At 42.0% G+C, this 22,902-nt stretch overlaps 2 protein-coding genes across 2 annotated transcripts; one reads left to right on the top strand and one right to left on the bottom strand.

The window, feature by feature from the left end:
* Nucleotides 638-9,537, top strand: FCGR1A (Fc fragment of IgG, high affinity Ia, receptor (CD64)). The gene is given in 6 exon segments (NM_001033011.1): nt 638-669; nt 1,068-1,088; nt 1,733-1,987; nt 6,841-7,092; nt 8,040-8,324; nt 9,130-9,537. Coding segments are annotated over 6 exon segments (1,041 nt in total). The 5' UTR covers nt 638; the 3' UTR covers nt 9,327-9,537.
* LOC100155404 lies at nt 6,126-21,761 on the bottom strand. The gene is made up of 5 exons (XM_021090822.1): nt 21,485-21,761; nt 17,051-17,940; nt 16,653-16,747; nt 11,742-14,187; nt 6,126-6,619 (listed from the first exon to the last, which is right to left on the bottom strand). The coding sequence occupies exons 1-4, from the start codon at nt 21,759-21,761 to the stop codon at nt 14,184-14,186; spliced, it is 1,266 nt and encodes a 421-aa protein (XP_020946481.1). The 3' UTR covers nt 6,126-6,619; nt 11,742-14,183.

The raw sequence follows: 22,902 nt of genomic DNA, 5'->3' as shown, positions 1-22,902 counted from the left end.
TCTTAGGGATACTTCCACTCATATATATGAGTTATTTTTCTTCTCTACAGCATTTACATTAAACATTTAATTTCTTTGGATTCAGCCAAGGTAAACATCCCAAATTCCTAATGTATTTCAGGGGATGGCTTTTGTTTTTAAAACAAAATAGAACATTAATTCTCTATGTATTCCCAGAAAAACAGAGGCTGATTTGTATAGATGAGTAACTCTTCTCATGACTCAAACAGGCTGATGTAGATAATCTGGATTCAAATGATCAAGTTTTGGAGGCATTAGCCAGGCTTCGGGCCCATTTTTTTTTTAAATGGAGATTTTTCATATTCTAGTCCCAAGAAACAGAATTGATAGAGGGAAAGTATAATTAGAATAGAACATCAATAAACGTTATCCCTTCCCTTGGATTCTGAGAGTCTCATAAACCCCAAACCCTAGAGCATGCTTCAAGAATTAGGGATGTATTTCCCAGAAAAGGAACATGATAAAAGTGGTGATAAGAGGCAATTTCCAAAGAAAACAAAAAACCAAGAGGCAATTTCCTTCCTCTTTTCTAATCTTGGCTCCAGCACCCCCAGCAGGAAACTCTTCAATGTCTTGTGTGTTACAGACTTCACTGCTCCTGTCAGCTTGTAGATAACATGTGGCTCTTAATAATTCTGCTCCTTTGCGGTAAGTTGGGTTTAGACGAGGGTAATTAGCAAGGTACAGGCTCTGGCTAGGGGGACTCAGGACTTTTTGTCTTCCTTTGGTATTCTAGGTTAGAACTCATGACTATGGATACAACTGTATCTGTGCTTCCATGGTTTCTTGGTGCTTGTGTCAAAAGAATGGGAGGGAGACTCCAAGGTAACATTAAGCCTGGAAGCAGCATGTCAAAAATAAAGCCTTATCAGTAACCCCCTGCAGACTGTTCAGTACCACTAGTGTCTGATTTTGGAAAAGGGATAGAAAGAAATTTGAGACCTAACTGGCCCCTCGGGGTCCACATTAACGCTGTCTCCTTAGTTCTCCCTTCCTTGTCATCTCCCAGTGACCAACTGATGTCTCTATTCTTTGGTCTCTTACAGTTCCAACTGGTGGGCAAATGGGTGAGTGATCTCTAACTCAGCTTCCCTTCCTCTGACACATTCCTTCTTTCAAACAGTCAGTCCCATTATCCCGAAGAAGAGAGGACAGAAAGCAGAAAGATTTATGAATTATGTAAAATCTCCTATATTCAGAGTATGATTTTGATTTTGATCAAATCCTGGTTCTTAAGTTTTATCTCTTCAGATTTTCTGAATGAGCCCTGACCTCTTGATTAAATGCCTAAATAAATGGGTGTATACTAACAGGAAATGACTACAATTGCAAAAACGGCTTTGTCGGTTTTCCCAATATCCACTTCCTCAGAGACAGTATAGTACAGAGAGTAAGAGAACCAGCTCCAGCCAACTTGCCCTAGTTTAAAACCCTGCTTCATGCTCACCAATAATGAGACCTAAATTAGTCAATTATTTCTTGGGTGCCCCAAATCTCCAACAGCCAGATAAGGATTAATAACATGAATAGAACTCTCTGTAGCAGGGCCCGGACACTTAATGGCTAGCTTTTGTAGTTTTCCACTTGCCTATTTTTCAACCTAATCTGAATACTATACATTTCTTCCTTGTGTTAGCCACAAAACTTTCCCAATTACTCAGACTCTCATTTTACTCCACTTGATCTTCTTTGTTTTTCAATCCCCACGCAGACCAGGCAAAGGCAGTGATCACCTTGCAGCCTCCGTGGGTCAGTGTGTTCCAAGAAGAAAACGTAACTTTACAATGTGAGGGACCCCATCTGCCTGGGGACAGCTCTACACAGTGGTTTCTCAATGGCACAGCCATTGAGACCTTGACCCCCAGATACAGAATTGCTGCTGCTGGAATCAATGACAGTGGTGAATACAGGTGCCAGACAGGTCTCTCAGTGCCAAGTGACCCTGTACAGCTGGAAGTCCACAAGGGTAAGTATGGTGTGGAACAGGAGGGCTAGAAATCACAAGGTCTTCCTTTGTAAAGTTTTCTTCTTTCTGAATCCCAGGTATATGTGTGTGTGTTTTGATTGATCTGCATATGGGTCTCAGCTCTATGTCTACCAGGTGAAATTAAGTCAAGATACTCAAAACATCACATTAGGATCCTTAAATTGTGCCCCAATAACACCTCAACTAGGGCGGCTGTGAGTAGGGTATCTAGATTAAAACTTAGACCTTATGATTTTATTATTCAAAATTATTTAGTTTTGTCAAAAAAAGTTATGCCTGCACATGGTAAACAGTAATTCAGAGAAATGAACAATGAAGTCTCCCTCCTGTCCCAAACCCCAAGTCCTACAGTTACCTTCCACAAAAGTGAAACAATTAGTGTATATGAATTTGCTTTTAAAAATGGATGGGAGAATACTCTATATACTGTCTTACACCTTGTTTTATCACTTAAAATACCTTGGAGGTCTCTTTATATCAATAGAGATCTACCTCTAACTTTCAAATGTCTGCTATGTGGCTATGCTGTAATTGATTTAGCCGTTCTATTAGTAAACTGCTACTGTGTTTCCATTCTTTTGCTTTTACAATCTTTATACACATAGTCTGGAGCGCCTTTCATAGTATCTCGGTGAGATAATATTCTGGACATGAAATTACTGTGAACTTTGAGCATTTTAAATTTTGATGAATAGAAGCAGAGGGAAAAAAGAAACCACCATTCACTTAACTCTGTAAGAGATTTTTGTTTATCGAGAGAGTCATACTGTTTAGGGCAAAATGTTTCATTACTCAGGACAAATCATTCAATTGAGTGAGATAATTATTCAAAAGCAATAGGTTAAAACTTCTTTGCAATTGATTAATCAAAAGTTAATCTATGCTGGAGGCAGAATTAGATTTATGTAGACTAGGTTGCTTTTGGAGGAAATGTGTTTTAGCCAAGGAAAGTTGAAAATGTCAGAAGAGATACTAGGTGTTCTTCATGTGTTTCTTATGACTCTGAAAATCAGTTTCTAGGCTAGAGAGCTGAAGGCAGCTGACAAAACTAGAACTATTTTAACAGGAGACTGTGTAATTCAAGCAGAAGAAGAAGTGTTTCATGTTCAGATAACAAAGTATGAGCTAGGTCTGGGAAGGGGCCATTTTCTTTGCTTTTGCACAGACTTTAGAACCCCAAGCACTGGGAAAGAGAATAATGTTTTTTACACTATTTTTTACATTACATTATAATGTTATATATTTTACATTATGTTTTAATGTGAACTTCTGTTGAGGTATAACATACATATAGCAAACTTCAGTGAATTTTCAGAAAGTAAATAGCACCTGCATCAAATAGAACATTACCAGAATCTCAGAAACTTCCTCTTGCCCATTTCTTGTCACTACCTCCACTGATTTCTAGCACCATAGGTTTTCACCTGTTTTTAAACTTCCTATGGATATAATATGGTACAGTATTTTTCATAACTTCATATGGATGTAATATGGTACAGTACTTTTTTGTGTCTGGCTTCATTGTCTTATGTTGATTATGAGATTCATACATGTTGTAAAGTTGCAGTTCACTGGTTCTCATTACTGTATAATATTACATATTTATCCATTCTGTTGATAGACTCTTGGGTTCTTTCCATTTTGGGCCTCTTACAAATAGTACCACTGTGGATATTTTTCGACATGTACTTTGGTGCATGTATGTTCGCATGTATGTTGGAATATACGCAGAAGTGGAATTGCTGGGTCACAAAATATGCATGTACTCATCTTTAGGTTTCCAAAGTGATTGTACACATATTACATTCCTGCCAGCAGAGTATAAGTTCTGGTCGCTCCTTGTTCCCATCAATATTTTCTGTATTTTTCATTTTAGCCATTCTGGTACATGTGCAGTAAGTATCACATTATGTTTTTAATTTGCACTTCCCTGATAACTAGTGATATTGAGCATTTTTCACATGTTTTAACATTATCTATTTGGATATCCTCTTTTGTAAAGTAGCTGTCTAGATTTTTTGGGTTTTTTTTTTCGCCAACTAAAAAAAAATTTGTTGTCTGCCTTTCCCTTATTGACTTATAGGAGCTCTTTATATATTCTGGGTATAAGTCCTTTTTCGAGTGTTGCAAGTATTTTCCACTCTGTTGTCTTTTTGCTATCTCATGATGTTTTTTTTTTTTTTTTTTTTCAGTGAACAAAATTCCTAATTTTACTAGAGTAAAATACATCAAGTTCTTGGGTTGGTGCTCTCTCTGTCCTATTTAAGAACATTTTGCCACAGTTAGTTAGCAGTGGAGGATCCAGTTGCAGATACACTAGCTCTCAATCAATTTGTTAAATCTGTGTGTGCTGAAACCAAGAAAAAGCAGCCATTTCCTGGATTCAGGTCCTAATTATATGGTTTGTAATGAGTGTCCCGATCATACTCTAAGGTGATGAAGGTGAGAATAGGTTTTTATTTTTTATTTTTTTGTCTTTTTAGGGCAGCACCCGTGGCATATGGAGGTTTCCAGGCTAGGGCTCTAATTGGAGCTGTTGCTGCCAGCCTAGGCCATAACCACAGCAATGCCAGATCTGAACCATGTCTGTGACCTACAGCACAGCTCATGGCAACGCCAGACCCTTAACCCACTGAGCAAGGCCAGGGATCGAACCTGCAACCTCACGGTTTCTAGTCAGATTCATTTCTGTTGAGCCACAACAGGAACTCTGAGAATAGGTTTTATGTACAAAATTAATATCTGCTAAAAGCTACGTCACAAGTTTTGAAATGTAATACTCCCATTATCATTTAAGGCTAAATATTTTTAATTTCCATTACATTTTTTCTTTCTTTTACTCATGAATTATTTAAAAGAGATTTTAGAGTGTGGCTTTTTGTTATTGATATCTAATTGGATGGCATTTGGGCAGAATTTGTGTTAAATCTGGTATCAGTTCCTTGATATTTGTTGAAAATGCTTTGTCGCCTAGTATGCATTCAATTTTTATCACCATTACATGTGTGTTTGGAAAGTATGTGAATTTTCTTAAGGTACAGCATTCTATAAATCCATGAAGTCAAGTCTACTAATTGTACCATTCAAATATTTTATATCATTACTAGTATTTTTGACAGTTTCTGTGATTGGGTAGTGCAGTCTTTGAGCACTTTTTGGTTGGGAACAGGAATAAGGGAAGGAAGAGTATTCATTCTATTTAGGAGCACTATGGCAGCATCCAAGACTGTAAAAACCATGCAACATATAGCAGTGGAATGTCTGCCTTCCATTCTTAGATAAACTCTGGAGGGGTAAAAGCTCTACTATCTCTTCTCTTTTTTTGTTCCTTAAGAACCTCATTCTCATTTAGCCAAACCAACTGCCCTAGGAAAGAAAAAATTTAAAAGTCCTTTTTGGGTATGTGTAGAGATAAACATCAAAAGGCAGAGCCCATTTGACTTGGAGGTTGTTTTTACCAGCTACATCACTGATATGTGAGTATTCCTATCAATTTGGAAGCACATACAGACATACATCTGGATATGTCTGCCATTCTGTGTGTGTCTTGTGAGACCCCATTAACAAATTAGTCAGGAATTGGAGTGTATTAGTTTTTTTTTTTTTTTTTTTTGTCTTTTTGTCTTTTCAGGCTAGGGGTCTAATCAGAGCCACAGCAACTTGGGATCCGAGCCGCAGCTTCGACCTACACCACAGCTCATGGCAACGCCAGATCCTTAACCCACCGAGCGAGGTCAGGGATCGAATCCACAACCTCATGGTTCCTAGTCAGATTAATTTCTGCTGCACCATGACGAGGAACTCCCTGTATTAGTTTTTTTAATTGCTGCGTAACAAATCACCACAAACTTGGAGTTCTTGTCTTGGCTCAGTGGTAACGAACCCAACTAATATCAATGATTCGATCCCTGGCCCTGCTTAGGGGGTTAAGAATCTGGTGTTGCCATGAGCTGTGATGTAGGTCACAGACATGGCTCGGATCTGGCGTCTGTGGCTGTGGTATAGGCTGGCAGCTGCAGCTTCGATTCAACCCTTAGCCTGGGAACTTCCATATGCTGCAGGTGCAACCCTAAGAAGCAAATAAATAAATAAAACAAATAAAACAAATTACCACAAATTTACTGGCTTAAAACAACATACATTTATTATCTTTCCATGGATACAGCTTAGCTGGGTGCTCTGCTGAGGCTGCAGTCACGGTGTTAACTATCCTGTGTTACTTCCAGCAGCTCTTCCAAGCTCCCATGGTCACTGGCAGAATTCAGTTCCTTGTGATTGTAGGACTGAGATCTCTGCCTTTTTGCTGGCTGCGAGCTAAAGGCTAGTCTCATTTCCTGGAGACCCCAGCCATGTTGCCCTCACACAGGCCCTCTCACAACATGTCATCTCACTTCAAGGCCAGCAGGAGTCTCTCCGCAGTCCAGTCAGCCAAAATAGTCTCACATAATGTAATATCATGGGAGTGGCATCTCATAACCTTGTCATGCTCTGTTGGCTACAAGCAAGTCATAGGTTCCAGCCGCAGTCAAGGGGATTATACAAGATGTGACTCCTTGGGGCATCTTAGAATACATAGAGTAAGCTGTTTTTATCCTAGCCAATTTCTGAGATCTGGAAAGGAAATAAAAGAAAGGGCTGTGTACGTGGATCTGGTAAAGATTACTTTTCTTCCCAGCAAAGCTAGAGATATTTGAGGAATAGGAGATAGGTCTCAAATTCACCAGAGCTCTGAAGTTGAAATGCTAAAAAGAGAAAAAGATAAGCCCCCAGGGTCCAGCTTTGGCTTCTTTGTACCTCACCATATATACACATTTTGGGCCCACATTTTGCAGATTGGCTACTACTCCAGGTCTCGAGCAGAGTCTTTACTGAAGGGGAACCTCTGGCCTTGAGGTGTCATGGATGGAGGAATAAACTGATGTACAACATCCTTTTCTACCAAAATGGCAAAACCTTTAAGTTTTCTCCTCGGAATTCTGAATTCACCATTCTGAAAACCAACTTGAGTCACAATGGCATCTATCATTGCTCAGGCATGAGAGTGCATCGATACACATCTGCAGGAGTATCTATCACTATAAAAGGTATGGTATCCAAACAGGCATAGAGCTAGAGTTTTAAGAACCAGAGGAATCATCATAAAGTATCCCTTCAATTTACAAGTGAAGAAATGGAACTGCCTTACTGAAGGCTACACAATGACCAGTGGCTGGGCTGGGATCAGAACTGAGGTCTTCTGGGTCCCTCTCCATTGCTCTTTCCTATGTACCACGTACTCCATCCACAGCCCCAGGAGCTAATGTCAAGGCCAGGGCATAGTGAGGATCCATTTCATCAATCTTATTTTAGTTGCAAGGAATAGAGACTCACTCAAGGTAGGTAGGAGTGTTACTAGAAAATAACTCAGTGGGATCTCATAAACGCACCATAGCCAGGAAGACATTAGGAATGCGGTTCTGCCTTCCTTTTATCTCTCAGAGACCACATGGCCTCTCTGGTTCCACTTCTCTCTGAACAACGGCTAACTAAGCAGTTTCCTCTGTCTCAGTTTGCATGGGCCCTTGTGATTCTTTCAAGGCCTTTTACCCTAATACTCATAACTACTAGCACCTTTTTTGTCTGAAAAATAGTTCATTCCTATGGGAAAGAAATCATTGTCCTAGACTATCTTTTGAGGCAGAAAACACAAGTAATGAGTCACTGAATTGGCTAGTGTGGGGGTCAGTGTCCACACCTGATCAACCATTACCAAAAGGGGCATGGTCATATAATAAACAGCCTGGCTATTCAGGGATGTATGGACTGTGAGAGATGTTCTCCCCAGGAGATAGGGGCAAGCTGGCAACTGTATGTCTGTGAGGAAACCCCAAGAATGCCTCTCTCCTAGAAGTGGGGGAAATTATGTCTCATAGATGCATTCTCCAGGGCCAAGTTTCCCAAAGGGGAGGGGGTATGTCTACTGTTAAAAAACAAAACCAAAACCTTTTGACACTGAAGCAGGCCACCCTACTCCCATCAATGTTTTCTTTAGAGCTATTTCCAGCTCCAGTGCTGAGAGCATCCTTGTCATTCCCCATCCTAGAGGGGAACCTGGTCAACTTGAGCTGTGAAACAAAGTTGCTCCCACAGAGGCCTGGCTTGCAGCTTTACTTCTCCTTCTTCATGGGAAGCAAGACCCTGATGAGCAGGAACACGTCCTCTAGCTACCAGATGCTAACTGCTAAAAAAGAAGACTCTGGGTTATACTGGTGTGAGGCGGCCACAGAAGATGGAAAGGTCATCAAGCGCAGCACTGAGTTGGAGCTTCAGGTGCTTGGTGAGTGAGGACGATGGCAAATGACTGGCACATGAAGAGATGCTCCCTTTCCTCCTGGGGCCTGGGGTTGGGTCAAGGGGATTTCATAGCCAGCCAGGAAAAATCCCTGAATAGGCCCTTCCACTCTTGATTCAAATCTTTACCATTCTCGTCATAAACTTCCTTCATTTTCTTTTTCTTTCTTTTCTCCTTTCTCTGTTTACTTCCTTTTGTCCTTCCTTCTTTTCCTTCTTTATTTTCTTTGGTCTACTCTCTTTTTTTCCCTTTCTTCCTCCTTCCTTCCTGCTCTCTCCCTTTCTCTTTCCCCAATAATCTCATCAAGCACACACTGAGTTCCTCCTATCTACTGTCACAGGTATGGGGACTTTGGGGAGGGGGGCAGCTCTTAACTCAAGGAACTCACATGGTAGACTGGTGACACAGGGATTTGGGGGACTGCACATAAGTACTTGTCCAAGTGTCTACATATGGCTGAGGTGGAGGGATTGTGAGCTCCAGAACAAAGACGCTTTGGGGAAAAAACTTTGTCTTCAACCTAAATTCACTCTAAGCATTCAGTGGCATAGAAACAGGAATTATCTCTGAAACTAGGGAGTGGGTCCACTGGCAAGGCCCTGGCAGGTAAGCTTTTATGAGGAGACTGCCCCCTGTCCATGCTCCTTTCTGCTCCCCTGCCCCTAAAATTGCCAGTGTCTCCACTGGGTTCAGGCATGTAAGGTCTAGGCAACTTTCTCTTCCAAACGTGACTCAGCTGGATCCCTCTGGCCTGGAAACAGCATCTCTTCTCTGTAATTTTCTTTTGCAGGCCCCCAGCCACCAACTCCTGTCTGGTTTCATGTCGTTTTCTATCTGGCAGTAGGGTCTGTATTTTTGATGGATACTGTTTTCTATGTGATAATACAGAAGCAACTACAAAGAAAGAAAAAGTGGGATTTGGAAATCTCTTTGGACTCTGGTCACGGGAAGAAGGTAACTTCCTACCTTCCAAAGATAAATATTTAGAAGAAGAGCTGAAATGTCAGGAACAAGAAGAAGAGCTGCAAGAAAGGACACACTAAGGAGAAGCCCCAAGGGGGGGCAGCAGCAGCGGCTCTGTGGGTGCCTGTAGATCTCGACAGTCCCCGCCCCTCTTCTCTGTGGAAGAGTGGGGCGCCAGTGTCCAAAAGTTGAGAGACTAGAAGTGGGAATCCCATGGCATGTCATTCTTAAATAAAGCAAATAAATGAGGTGACTTCAATGGAGATAAAGTTGAGAATTTGGCAATCAGGGATGATTTGAAGTGAGACCTACTCTAAAGAAATTTTTTAAAACTTGGAAGTTGAGTCTAGCCTGATCATCCCATTGGGGGTAGTCTGAGCATTAATTTCTGGGGACAGGGTGGAAAGGTAAGTGTGTGCATATGTAAGAGATGAAGACAGAGGAAGGGAGAATAAGAGAGGGAGAGAGAGGATATGAGGGAGACAAGAGGGGATGGTATAGACCAAAACGGAGGAAATATAACCCACAAATGATTCTGAGCAACTGTGAGAGCAAGAGCTCACACCTCCTGGTGCTCAGGACGGTCATTGCACGGCTTCTGTCGTTCAGCACCCTGGCGCCCATACATCTTACAGGGATACAAGGGAGTAACTCATGCTGCGAAATGGGTGCATTCTCTTTGCCCTTGTATTTGAAGTTTTCTCATAACCTCTCTGCGTCCAGAGACACCAGGGGCAGAATGTAATTGCTGCTTTCCTTAAACTAAACTCAGCTCTCCAACTATGGCACTGTGAGTGGAGAGGGACAGTGATCCCATAAAGCCCCAGCTCCCACTTTCAGAGGCTTATTTTACCTTCTCATTTTCTAGATGATTTAAGATACTCTCCCTCTCGGGCTCTAGTTTAGAGACAAAATATTTTACTGCTACTCTGTAACACAGCTGAGAAAAAATTGAAATATGTGAATAAGACTTTGCTAAAGCTTAGGGGGGAAAAAGGTATAAACAAACCTAACAACATAATTCTAGATTATTTGGCTAAAAAAATGCAGCTTATCTGCCAAACAAGGATACATCCCTACCTGGCCTCTGTCCTGGCTCCATATGGCAGGACTCACCTTAATACCCCCACCCAAAGCACCTTCAAGCAACTTGGAACCTGGAGCAGATGGAAGAGCAGTGTAGCCCACGGCTTTAGTCTGTGGACAATGAAAAAGTGCTTCTCCCCTTCATCTTAAGAGAAAAGTGCAATAAGCATCATCTCAATAGAAGTATCACTCCAACATCTATATTAAAAGAAGTGATCACAGATAATAGCAGGGGTTTCACTGATTGCATGTAGTGTTCAGTCTTATAGACTGGGGACATGGAAGTGATTGCAGGGAGTCCAGAGGAAGGAGGCCCAAAGACCCTCCATAGAGGGACCATCTGCAGAAGACTCCAGCCTGAGGAACTGGGAATTGAAGCAGGAAGTGATGTCACACTCAGAGGAGAGGTTCTATTCTACCCCACTGACTGGATAGAATTTTAGAGGAAGGGCTCCCTGGGGACGGAAGGTTGGGGGTGGACATGGATGCAGACAGAGCACTTTGACCTGGATGGGGGCGGAGCTGGATGGAGCCAGTCATTGCTAAACCATCAGGAAGTGCTTCCTCCTCCTTTTATGCTGCACCCTCCAGATTCTTCCACAGTTATATCTTTCTATCTTCAGTTTGCTACTTGGAGTCCAGCTTTTAACACCAGGCCACAAACTGATAACAGCCTGCGTGTAAATTTGCAGCCCTTGTTATTGTCCTAAATGTCTTGGTCTTAATTCCTAAGTCTGGAGTTGGAATGTTCTCTGACTCCCCCGCTGGCTAGGCCCTCGAGGTTCCTGAAATTCGGAGACTTAAAACTCTCCATCTTGGAGTTCCCGTCGTGGCGCAGTGGTTAACGAATCCGACTAGGAACCATGAGGTTGCGGGTTCGATCCCTGGCCTTGCTCAGTGGGTTAACGATCCGGCGTTGCCGTGAGCTGTGGTGTAGGTTGCAGACGCGGCTCGGATCCCGCGTTGCTGTGGCTCTGGTGTAGGCTGGTGGCTACAGCTCCGATTCAACCCCTAGCCTGGGAACCTCCATATGCCGTGGGAGCGGCCCAAGAAATAGCAACAACAACAACAGCCAAAAAAGACAAAAGACAAAAACAAAAAACAAACAAACAAAAAAAAAACCTCTCCATCTAATCTAGTGATTTACAGTGTTTGTTGGTGTGACCCCTGCTGGCCTGTATGTGGTCCAGCAGTTTGGCAGGTAACCAGCCTTAGAGGGTCATTGACCAGTTAGAGGCCAAGTGCCACCTCTGAAGCCTGAACAAGACTACATTATTAGTTTCCCCAACACATACCAGCTTTTCCATTTGCAGAGCAAAGAACAGCTGAAAAAAGTCAGAGATGGTTACTCACCCTAGCCTTTGGAACAGGACTCTTGGCATGACCACTGGAAAAGAGCCATTCTGTTTCTTGTGGTTTGTGTGCTGCCATGTCAGTCCCATGCCCCTCTGCATACTCCAGATGTCACCTGCAGGCAGTCCTCCAAAATGCCTTTGCTGTGTGAATTGGCATCCAGGGAAAGCCAGAAGTGCCAGTGAGCTAAAGACCCAGAACAGATCCCCAATCAATGAAGATGGATGTTAGCAGATAAATATCCCCACTTCATCACTCCTCAATGGAACTGTGGTGGGTTCCACAGTCCTCAGAGGCCCCCCTGCAAGATGAAACCCCAATTCTCATAGCAGCAGTGCCTCCTTTCCTGACTTTCCTCCCTTGCTTTATTTCTCTACTGTCACTGTGCTTCCTGCAATTACCTCTCAAATAAGCTTCTTGCACCCAAATCTTAATCTCAGGGTCCTCTTTGAGGGGAACTTAAACTAAGACAGCTTGGTTGTTTTAACTAGGCCCACTCAAGGATATCAAAGACTGCTTTTTAAATCATCTTTTGTCTGATGATTTTATGTAACTTCAGTTTTTTATGCACTAAACTCAGTCTTGTTTGGTAAAATGAGACATATGGGTGGTCATCTTTACCTAGTGAATTCCTGCTCATTCTTTAACTCTCTTCTTTCCAGCTTTTCTGAATCTTCTAGGAAAAGCTGATCTCTCCTCTTTTTTTGTCCCATTGTCCTTTTGCTCTGCACAGTAGTATAACAACCTTTTAAAGAGATTTTGTAACCTATTATACTATGCTATAGAAGTAGATTTTATTCTTCATTTACTTCTAATAGCTCTTCAATATAAGCTACCACCCCATTAGTTATTTACCTAAACCTAGAACAACTGCCCTCCCCACCTCCTGCCCCAGGTGTTCTGACCTGGAGAGAGAAATAAATGAGTAGATCTTCATCTGTATGCTCCTACAAATACTTCTCCAAAACACTCCCTCAGGAAAAAGGATCAAAAATCACAACAGAAAGCAGTGGCTCAGGAAGAGTTACTTGATGCTTTCCTGGCTCTCTGAGTAGCTGGGAAGGTGGTGAAGGCTGAGTGTCCTTGGGACAGTGAGGATTTTACCAGGAGGAACAGAAATGTGAGACCCAGCAGAAGGCAAACCGGCTGTGTGAGAGCCCCACCGTTTTCCCTGGTATGTGTTCTCCCTCGCTGTGGAGTAATAAACCCAACTTGTTCAACCACAAGTGTGTTCCTGGTGATCTTTGGCTGCAGGTGCAGACAGTAAAAAAAAAAAAAAAAAAAAAAAAAAAAAAAAAAGAAAAAAAAAAAGTTTAAAAATGCTGACTGGGAGTTCCCGTTGTGGTGCAGCAGAAATGAACCTGACTAGTATCCATAAGGATTCGGGTTGGATCCCTGGCCTCGATCAGTGGATCAGGGATCCAGGTTGCTATGAGCTGTGATGTAGGTTGCAGATGCGGCTTGGATCCCACACTGCTGTGGCTGTGGTGTAGGCTGGCAGCTGTAGCTCCAATTCGACCCCTAGCCTGGGAACTTCATGTGCTACGGGTGCAGCCCTAAAAAAGGAAGGGGGAAAAAAAAAAAGAAAAAGAAAATTCTGACCAGAAACTGTAGGGAATGTAAGAATTATGTTTAATTTTCATAAATATTAGCACTTTCATGACCTGCCTTCCTGTGATTATGTTTGGCCCTTTTGATTAAATGTGGATGACTTCAAGCTTATATGTACAACAGCTGAGAGTGAGTCTTTTACACAAGACTGGTGTAAACTACTCTTCAATGTTTGGGGTGCAAATATGGCCACATCTCTTTTATTTCTCCAAATTAAAACAATCGGTTCAAGCCCTTAATACAAAAAATTAGCAGGGAGTACAGAATCATCCGTTTGGTCTTCTTCCCTCCCTTTGGATCATCAAAAAATCCTTGGTCATCATGTAGTTCAAGAGCATTTAAAATCCCAGTTTCCATACTGTTGCAGGGAAAGTCCTGGTATTTACCTGACAGCCACAGTTGCTATTGCTCCCTCATGCCCTGTGTGCCAATGCCTCATTCACCCAGATTCTGGCATGGATGGCAGAGTTTCATGGAAGAGACAGATAAAAAGATAACCCCATGCTCGGCCAGGGTGCTGCTCCTAGTGCCCAGTGCTTTCAGTACCTCAGTCAGTCATCCCAAGATGCATGCTGCCCCAAGAGCGCCACGTCAGAGGGGGTTCTCGCCTCAACCACTAGAGGACAGAATTATCCTGCACTCTCCCCAGGAAACTACATAGGGTAGCTGTTGGAACACTTACCTTGTATCAGCTTTTACTTACCGTTGATACAAGTCTGTTTTACCAATTCCCCTTGGGAAATGCACTGAAAACCAAGTTTACGATCCAAATCATGTCCAACATATGCATTTGGGCACCACCTTGTCCACTAATAGTAACTTAATGCATGGCTACCTGTTCAAGATTTATAAACAGATGTACCTCATTAAACAAACCTAATTGGCGGTTTGCCATCCATAAGAACAAAATTGCTAATACTTAAATCTTTTGAAACTTAATATTTAAACAAAAATATCCATCACCTTAGCATCATCAGGACAAATCAAGCTCTTACATGTTTTTGACACAATGCTCTTTTCACAATAGCTGAGAACATTCATTGAACATTTAATATCACATTATTTTTAATGTTTTTGTTTTTGAATATATGGTCAAATTCTAGAAGTACAAATTTTAACTGTACATATACAGTTAAAAATCTTCCTTCATCTCAGACTCCTAGACCTCTGTCTTAGTCTGGACTACTATAAAAGAATACCATAAGCTGGGTGGCTTGTAAAGAACAGAAATTTATTTCTCACAGATCTGGAGGCTGGAAAGACCAATATCAAGTCACCTACAGATCTGGTGTCTCAGAGGAGATCTATAGACAATTGTCTTCTCTTGGTGTCCTCACATGCAGAGGGGGTGAGAGAACTGTATGGTCTCTTTCATAAGGGCACTAATACCACTCAGGAGGGCTCCACCTTCAACACCCAATTCCCACCCCCCACCCCCACAGCCCACCTCCTAATTCCATCACTTCGGGGACTAGATGTCAGTATATGAATTGGGGGGACACAAATATTCAGTCTGGAGCATATTCTAATGTCTTTTCTAAAAGATAATAACTGCTTTTTGCTTTCTGTCATCCCAGAGATTTTTGTTTTTATAGGCAAATAAAGAGACATCCTTCCCTCTCTCCCCTCTATACACAGATGTTAGCATAATATACACACTATTGCGTCTTTTTCAAATCACCTGTGAGGAGCAGTATTTGCTTCAGAGCTCGGCAGGTCCCTCAAGGCTTTGTCAGCTCTTCAGTTTGATCTCTCCTGTCCAACCCTACATCCTCCCTCTTCCTTTCACAAGGGTTCATCCCTAATAACCATCTTGTATCCCAAACTCCGTCTCAGCCTCTGCTTCCAGAAAGTCCAACACGAGCATTTCGTATACCACTGCACCAATTTGTAAAGTCTTTGGGGTCTTAAAGAGTGTTTGTTCAAATAACACTTCTAGGGACACATTTATTTTAACAGAAAAAAGCAAGTGGTAGCATTAAAAAATATGCACCACAGCTCCATTTTGCACAGAGGATTAAGCTTCATGTTTCTGTGAATGTTCTTGGCTTAACACCTTATCAACTTGGATTTTTTGAGCTGGTTTATGATGTAAAATGTTCTCTCTCCCTCTAGTTGTAAGGGAAAGGGGACATCTTCATTTGCTTCTGATTATACTCTTATGAATTATAAAGGCTGGCATCTTAAGGTTAGGGTTTGGAATTTCACTAGTTAACATTACAAGCAAAAGGCAAGCCTGCTCATTTTATTTGCAGAAATCAAGAAATGGGTTAATACCCTAAAGACAGCATTTTATTTTAGAGTCACGCCACTCCCTGTTGTCAAACACATGGATCACTTCACTCAGTGACACAGGTGTCCTCCAGGAGTGTGTGGAATCACAGGATATATAAAGACATTCTAACAGGTCTTCTGGCAATAAGAGTTTAAGGGAATCAACTCCCAATCATCAACTTCCAAATGCCCTCTCATTACACTGAAAGGCTGAAGAACACACCTGTTTAAAGCTGATTCACCTTTTCCACTTCCTCCTTCCCACTCAGTCTTCTCCCAGTTTACTAAAGAAAGGCAGAGCTCTCACTCATCTTAAATCATGATACATTGTCCCAGAGATAAAGAAAAACAAAAAACTCTGAGTGTACCAAAGAGACAAAGGAACTATAAACCAGAGGTAAGTTTGTGTCCTTCTTTATCTTATGGGTGTTAGGGACAAAGCTAGATATTAGAAATGGATATGCTGGCCCATGATGAGATGTTCTGAATCCTAATACATTATAGAGAGGACTAAATTGTAGAGAGGAGGGACAAATTTCAGGACAATTTTTATTAAAGAACTTGTCTCTTCTTTGTTCCATTATTTAAAAAAAAAAAAAAAGATGCTTGGCTCTCAGGGGAAAATCCTGAGAACAAGGCAGAAAAAGAGAGATTGATAACAACTGCACATTATCTCATCTAGGGTAGCAAACTTATTCACAGCTCTATACCTGATCCATTTATCTATGAGAGGCTGTATAAGAACAGGCTAGGGTATGTTGAAGTTCGAACAATTCCAAAATCCCAACAAAAAAGTTTTGTTGTTCATGTTACCAGGAAATAAACGTTCCAGCACAGAAGTGACACACAACACTCCCACAGCCAAGTCCTCCTCAGAATCAGTTACACAGCTCCACCCACAAGGTTATAAACTCTTAAAGTAGGCTAAGGAAAGAAGCTGGAAATGTATTGTGAGAGAACAGTATAAATGCTATCACAAAGAATATTTAAGATATGCAAAAAGCATGCTGGGAAGTATCAACTGACTTCAAAGAGCTGTCTTCCTGCATTTCCACCATCCTCAGTAAGGGAAAAGTGTTGCTTTCATTCACCCATGGCAGTTTCTCAGCTGAACATTCTGCCTGATTTCAAAAAAGAGACGGAAGTCCTTTTACTTCTAACAGATTAACGTTGTCAAGTAAAAGGAATGTGTCAAAGGTAAATCAGTGTTTTACATTTTCTAGAACAATTTAGAAGAGATTGTTTTATTGATTTTTACCAAAAATAGACGAGATACCGTAAATCCACATTCATATTTTTACTTGGTTGCAAATCCGCTTGCTGTCACTCATTATTTCTGTTCCTAACTGGGATGTGGTAGTAGATTGTTGTAAATCAGCTACTTACCAATAGCCATTAATACACTTTTTTAGCTCCATGCTTACCAGGCTCCTGGCTGGACAGACCATGGTGGTGGCTCTTCGACCTGGACCAGCGGAGGCGGTGTGCTCCGAGCGTATCCCGCGGAAGGCCGCTACCGCCACCCCGTGGCCACTTGTGGACATTGCTACCTTAGCTCGCCGCGGAGGCCGCCACTGTCGCCGCCGCAGTGAATCGATTCCCAGCGGCGCAGAGGTCAGGGGTGAAGTGCACGCTTTCCGCAACCTCCCCCCAACAAACCCTGTGAGAAATATTTGCGTCCCCAGAGCCGGCAGCGGCAAGAAATTAGCTCTAGTCCGGTCGGTGGCAACGGCGGCGGGCGGGTAGAGGGGAGCAAGGTGTCGCGTGTGTCCTATTGCCCTTGGTACCCAACAGAGTAGCCAACGCGTGGTCTGCCGCCCCCCATCCCAACATAATTGCTCAGGGCCAGCAGGTGTGAGAACCCGACTCCCGAGTGGGCCCAGTCGGCAGCCGCAGAAAGCAAGCCTCGCGGATTGGCCAGATGCCTCCCGGAACCGCGTAGGTGAAAAACCCCTTTGTTGGCCAGATCCTGCTCGCGGACTTGACGGTGGCGCCACCCCGCGGCCTCCTGTTGCAGTTTCAGCCTTCCTAAGTCGCCGTCTGGCGCAGAGGCTGCCGGGATGCGTGGAGCACGCGGAAGTTTGCCTCCGCGGAAACCTGGACCACAGGAAGGGGAGAGGCAGTGGGCGTCCCCGCGACACTTTGGGAAATGGCTGGAGACGGCGGGGAGGGAGATGGTGGAGAATCGCGACGGCCGTCCAGTCAAGCACAGATGACTTTTCTTCTGGTGCCACCACCTTCAGAGCCAGGCAGGGGCCCCGGACGGGCAGAATCAGCAGGCCGATGGGCAGGGAGCCTACAGGCTCTTCAAGGGCTGTTTTGAAATGCACTTGGGAACTACGAGAGCTTCTTCAAGTTTCCAAGGCCTATCCTATTCCCCATGACAAGTTTCCGGAACTGAGAACAAGGCCCGAGGGGATTGATGCAGCTCAAGGAAGAATCCTGAACTAGAGATAAACTTTTGAGAATCATCATATATGTGTGGTGTTCAGAGTCATGGATTAGAGAGACAATTTAAGTGTAAAGTACAAATAAAAAACAAAAAAAAATCTCATATCTATAATAGTATAATATAAAACTAAAAGACCCTATCTAAGAGAGCTGTATATTAAGGTTGGTAATGGAAAGCAAGATGTCAAAAAGAAAATGCCAGTCAGTTGAAAATCTGGACCTCCATGAGGTCTTATACTAGGTATGGACTTCTTTGTTAAAATGATTTGAATTTTCCTCTGATCTCTTCATATAGATTTTAGTATACAGTGCTCACTTTATTTCTAGAAAGTGTATAATTTTTATTTTGATATCTTGTTTAACCATATGCTTTTCCCCAACACTATAAATCAAGGAGAGTACTTTTAGTTATTTCATTGTATTATGATTAGTGATTATATCTTACATGGTTTCAGCTTTTTCAACTCTTGTTGAGCTTTCACTTGCCGTCCCACAAATGGTCAGTTTTTATCAGCATTGCATGTGAATTTCAATATAATGTACTCTTTCTGTTTGGGATACAAGAAGGTGTAGGTATAACAGTTGCAATTAATCTTATTAACCATGTTCTTCAAATCCTCTACATCTTAAAACATGTTTTAGTCCACTTGATCTATTCCTGAGAAAGGTATGTCTGTTAGCATAATCACCACCTATGATAGTTGACTTATTAAAAAAAAACAAACAAACTTTGGGAGTTCCCACTATGGTGCAATGAAATCAGTGGCATCCCTGTTATCCCTGCAGCATCAGGGTGCAGGTTCTATCCCTGGCCTGGCACAGTGGGTTAAAGGACTGGCCGCAAAAAAAAAAAAAAAAAAAAAAAAAAAGGAGTTCCCATTGTGGCTCAGTGGTTAACGAATCCAACTAGGAACCATGAGGTTATGGGTTCGATCCCTGGCCTTTCTCAGTGGGTTAGGGATCCAGTGTTGCCGTGAGCTGTGGTGTAGGTTGCAGACTGTGGCTCTGGTGTAGGCTGGCGGCTACAGCTCCGATTAGACCCCTAGCCTGGGAACCTCCATATGCCGAGGGAGCGGCCCTAAAAAAGGCAAAAAGAAAAAAGAAAAAAAAAAAAAAAAAAAAGCAAGACCTGGCCACAGCTGTGGCTCTGATCTAATCTGATCTGATCCCTGGCCCAGGAATTCCATATGCCACTGGATGGCCAAAAAAGAAAAAAAAAAAAACTTTATGCACATTCACATGGGTGTATAAATGTGTGTGGATCTGTGTTAAGTGCAAAGAATTCTTGATCATTCCTTAATGGATTTCTGCTTTTTTGAATATGAAATATTTCTAGTGCTTTATACTCATCTTTTATACATGTACATTTTGTAGATACATATATTTATAAACATACTTTTCTAACAACTTCTAAAATAATAATATCTATATCCTCTTGAAATAACATAAATATTATTTGGCTTTTTGTATTTCTTAACATTCTGCCATCCTCTCCCTTACCCCCATGTCAATATCATCTGGAATTTGAAGAATGAAGAAGCCTAGGAAAACAAGGATATGCTCCCTTGCTGATAGTAATCCTATGGTTGATACCTATACAAGTTAATCAGTATGACTTTCTCCTACTCATTATTCTACATGTTGTAGTAGGGGTCTTAAGTAGACACGCCAAACTAGATGAAACATACATCTCCAGAGAGAAATTCAAGTTTAAGCCCCAACCCTAGGATTGGGAATTTATTATGAACACTGAACAACCTTTACCCAGGGTTATATTGATAGTGTCCAAACTCTGTTTCACACTCCCTCTGGCCGAAAGCGTTTTCCTTCAATGCACTTGAAAATGATAATCCCACTAACTAGAAATGAAGACCTACACAAAGCTCAAACATCATTGTCAGTAACAAAAACTAAAACTAATATCTTTAGGTATTTTCTCTTGCCCTGAATGTTGAAAACACCGATATCAAAAGAGTGACATGGATTTTCCTCTGCCGTCTGGTAATTTAAAATTATTGCCTGTGATCATATAAAATAACAAAAATAAACTGCTCCTTATTTCATTTCACAAAATTTCTTGGACTGAGCCCTTTCCCCATGGGCTCTGTGCTAATTCCACACAGTGTCAGAATTGCTTGATGTGGAAAACAAAATACTTGGTGGCCAGAAGTATTGAGGGTAGTAGAAATAACAAAAGTTTTCCTTTACCCTCTCAATGCTTCTGAGTTGGTAGGTGAGTATCCTTAAATACCCAGCAACTTACACTGTGAACCTTCTAAAATGATTTGTGGACCATGGTGGTTGCAACTTCACCTAGACCTTCACTTTGTATTGTGCTGTTCCCCATTCAGAGGGCAAAAGATTTTAAAAATCATTTTGTTAAATCCAACTCTTAGAGCTCTGCATCTCATAAATAACAGTCCCACTGCCCTCCCTCTCAAGACTCCTTCCCTCATCAATCCATTCATCCCATCAATATTTACTGAGTGCCTGCTCTATGCCAGAAACAACTCTAGATGATGCAGATAGAACAGTGAACAAAACAAAGTTCCTATCTTTATAGGACTTATTCTGAGAAGGTAGGAGGAGAATCAGACAATGTACTGGTCAGAGAGCAGTTTAAATTATTGTAATGTATTTTTAAAAACAGTGGCTCAGAGGTTCCCATTGTGGCTCAGCTGAAATAAACCTGACTAGTATCCATGAAGACATGGGTTCAATCCCTGGCCTCGATCAGTGGGTTAGGGATGCCGTGAGCTGAGCTGTAGTTAGGTTGCAGATTTGGTTCAGATCCCTTGCTACCTGGGTGTGGCATAGGCTGGCACTTGCAGCTCCATTCAACCCCTAGCCTGAACTTCCATATGCTGAGGGTGTGGCCCTAAAAAGACAAAAACCAACAAACAAAAAACAGTGGCTCAAACTTGATACAATTTCTTAATTTTTCATGTGACAGTCCAGGGCTAGTAGAGCAGTTGGGCCATCTTTATCACATGGCTTCTATTTCTGGGTCAAGAGTGGTTGCCATAGTTTCTGCCATTGCATCTGCACCCCAGCCAGAAGAGAGGGTAAAAGGGCAAGGGCAAAACATATATACTCCTTTTTAGGGCACAAACTAGTATGTTTCATTTCCGTTCATATCTCATTGGCTCAGAACTTTGTCTTATGGCCAAACTCAGATGCAAGAAAAATTGGTCAATTAGTCTTTAATGGAGAAGCCATGCACCCAGTAAGCAGGGAGTTAAAATAAGCAGGGAAGAATAGTTGTTATGCATAGCCATCTCTGATTCAGTAATAAACAAATAAGTACATTAGTATTCTGATGGTACATGGAAGACAATTTAGCAAGGTATGGAAATAAGGAGTACCAATAAATGGTGGGGGAGAGGGAGATGGGCTTTCTATCTTACATAAGTTGGTCAGAAAAGGCCTCACTGATAAGGGGACTAAGGGAATTTTTGACAGAGCCCAAGAACTGACGAAGTCAGTCATGTAAATATCTGGGGGAAGAGCCTTTCCAGGAGAGGAAGTAGCAAATACAAACACCCTGAGATAGGGGGCCTTGGTGTGTTCAAGGTAGAGCTGGGAGCCTAGTGTGATGAAATGGAACAAACAAAAGGGAGAGTAGTCAGTGAGGAGGTGGGTGTGGGCCACTGTAACTGTGGGACCTTTGCTCTGAAACCACATGGTGGTGGTGGTGGGGTTCAGCTCGGCAGGATGGTGTGAGAGTGACATTTACTCTACCTGGTTTGTGGAAAATAGAGTGAGGGGATGAGGGAAGAAACAAAGGGACCAGTCAGAAGGTCATTGCAAATATATGGGAGAGGTGGTGGCAGCTTGGAGCAGGGAGACAGCAAGCAGGTATTGAGTATGGTTGGATACAGGACATATTTTAAGCCAATACTATTTTCTGAAAAATTTTATGTGTGATGACTGAGAAGAGGCTTATACACATACCTTACTATAGTCAACCCCCACTCCCCCAAAGGAAATTAATTTCACAGGGAAAAGAAAATCAAATGTCTCAAGCTAGGGCCGTGGTGAACAAAGCTTCAGCAGGTTTGAGATGCAGTGAGCCAAAATCAATATGACTTAAATTGTGTTTGCAGGTGGGAAGGTAGGACAGCCAGAGCTTTCCAATATAATGACATAAAAAATAGTCTATGTGAAGAAAAATTAAAGAAACATATTAAAGTGAAATGAACATATTACAATCTGGATGAGAAGTACAGAAATAATGACCTTTAGTCACAAAATACAAAGGGAACAATGAAGAATTCCAGCTACCAAAATCAGATGATTAAAAAGTTAAAAGAAGGAGTTCTCTGATGGCCTAGCGGGTTGAGGCTCCTGCGTTCTCACCGCTGTGGCTCTGGTTGCTGCTGTGCGGCGTAGGTTCAATCCCTGGCCCAGGAATTCCCACATACTGCCTGTGTGGCAAAAAAGAAAAAAACAAAAACAAAAACGAGAGAACCTGAAATAAACGTTGCAACTCTCATTTAAAAAAAAAAAAAAAGTTAAAAGGTGTTACAGTGAAAATTGGGTAAAACTAAAACCTAAAAAACTCCCATAGGATATTCGATATATTGGTCACAAATAAAATTCCAGCTGAACTTCAGGACTTGGGAAGGAGGCACCTCTATAAGCCCATCACCTGGCACAGGGCCTGGCACATGTTAGTTCTCCTCACAGAGCTTTTCTAAATCTTCCAGCTGGATACAACCTATCACTGTCCTTAATTCACATAACATTTCCTTCCCCCTCTTTTGGAAATAATACATTTTGTCTTAAATTGTAGTTATCATTATACTGCTGTAATCCCCTCTTC

This window comes from Sus scrofa, chromosome 4 (assembly GCF_000003025.6).
Source record: "Sus scrofa isolate TJ Tabasco breed Duroc chromosome 4, Sscrofa11.1, whole genome shotgun sequence".
NCBI classification, from domain to species: domain Eukaryota; kingdom Metazoa; phylum Chordata; class Mammalia; order Artiodactyla; family Suidae; genus Sus; species Sus scrofa.
This window is presented reverse-complemented; position numbering and strand designations above follow the sequence as displayed.

Bases quoted from the DNA above. Each gene is read 5' to 3' on its own strand.
- LOC100155404 (XM_021090822.1), bottom strand. From the start codon at position 21,761: ATGTGGTTTCAGAGCAAAGGTCCCACAGTTACAGTGGCCCACACCCAC. The intron at 17,941-21,484 runs GTAAGATAGAAA...ATTTCAAAACAG, and splicing joins GCCTTTTCTGACCAACTTAT to CCCTTGAAGAGCCTGTAGGC. The intron at 16,748-17,050 runs GTAAGCATGGAG...TTTTGAAATCAG, and splicing joins TCTGTCCAGCCAGGAGCCTG to GCAGAATGTTCAGCTGAGAA.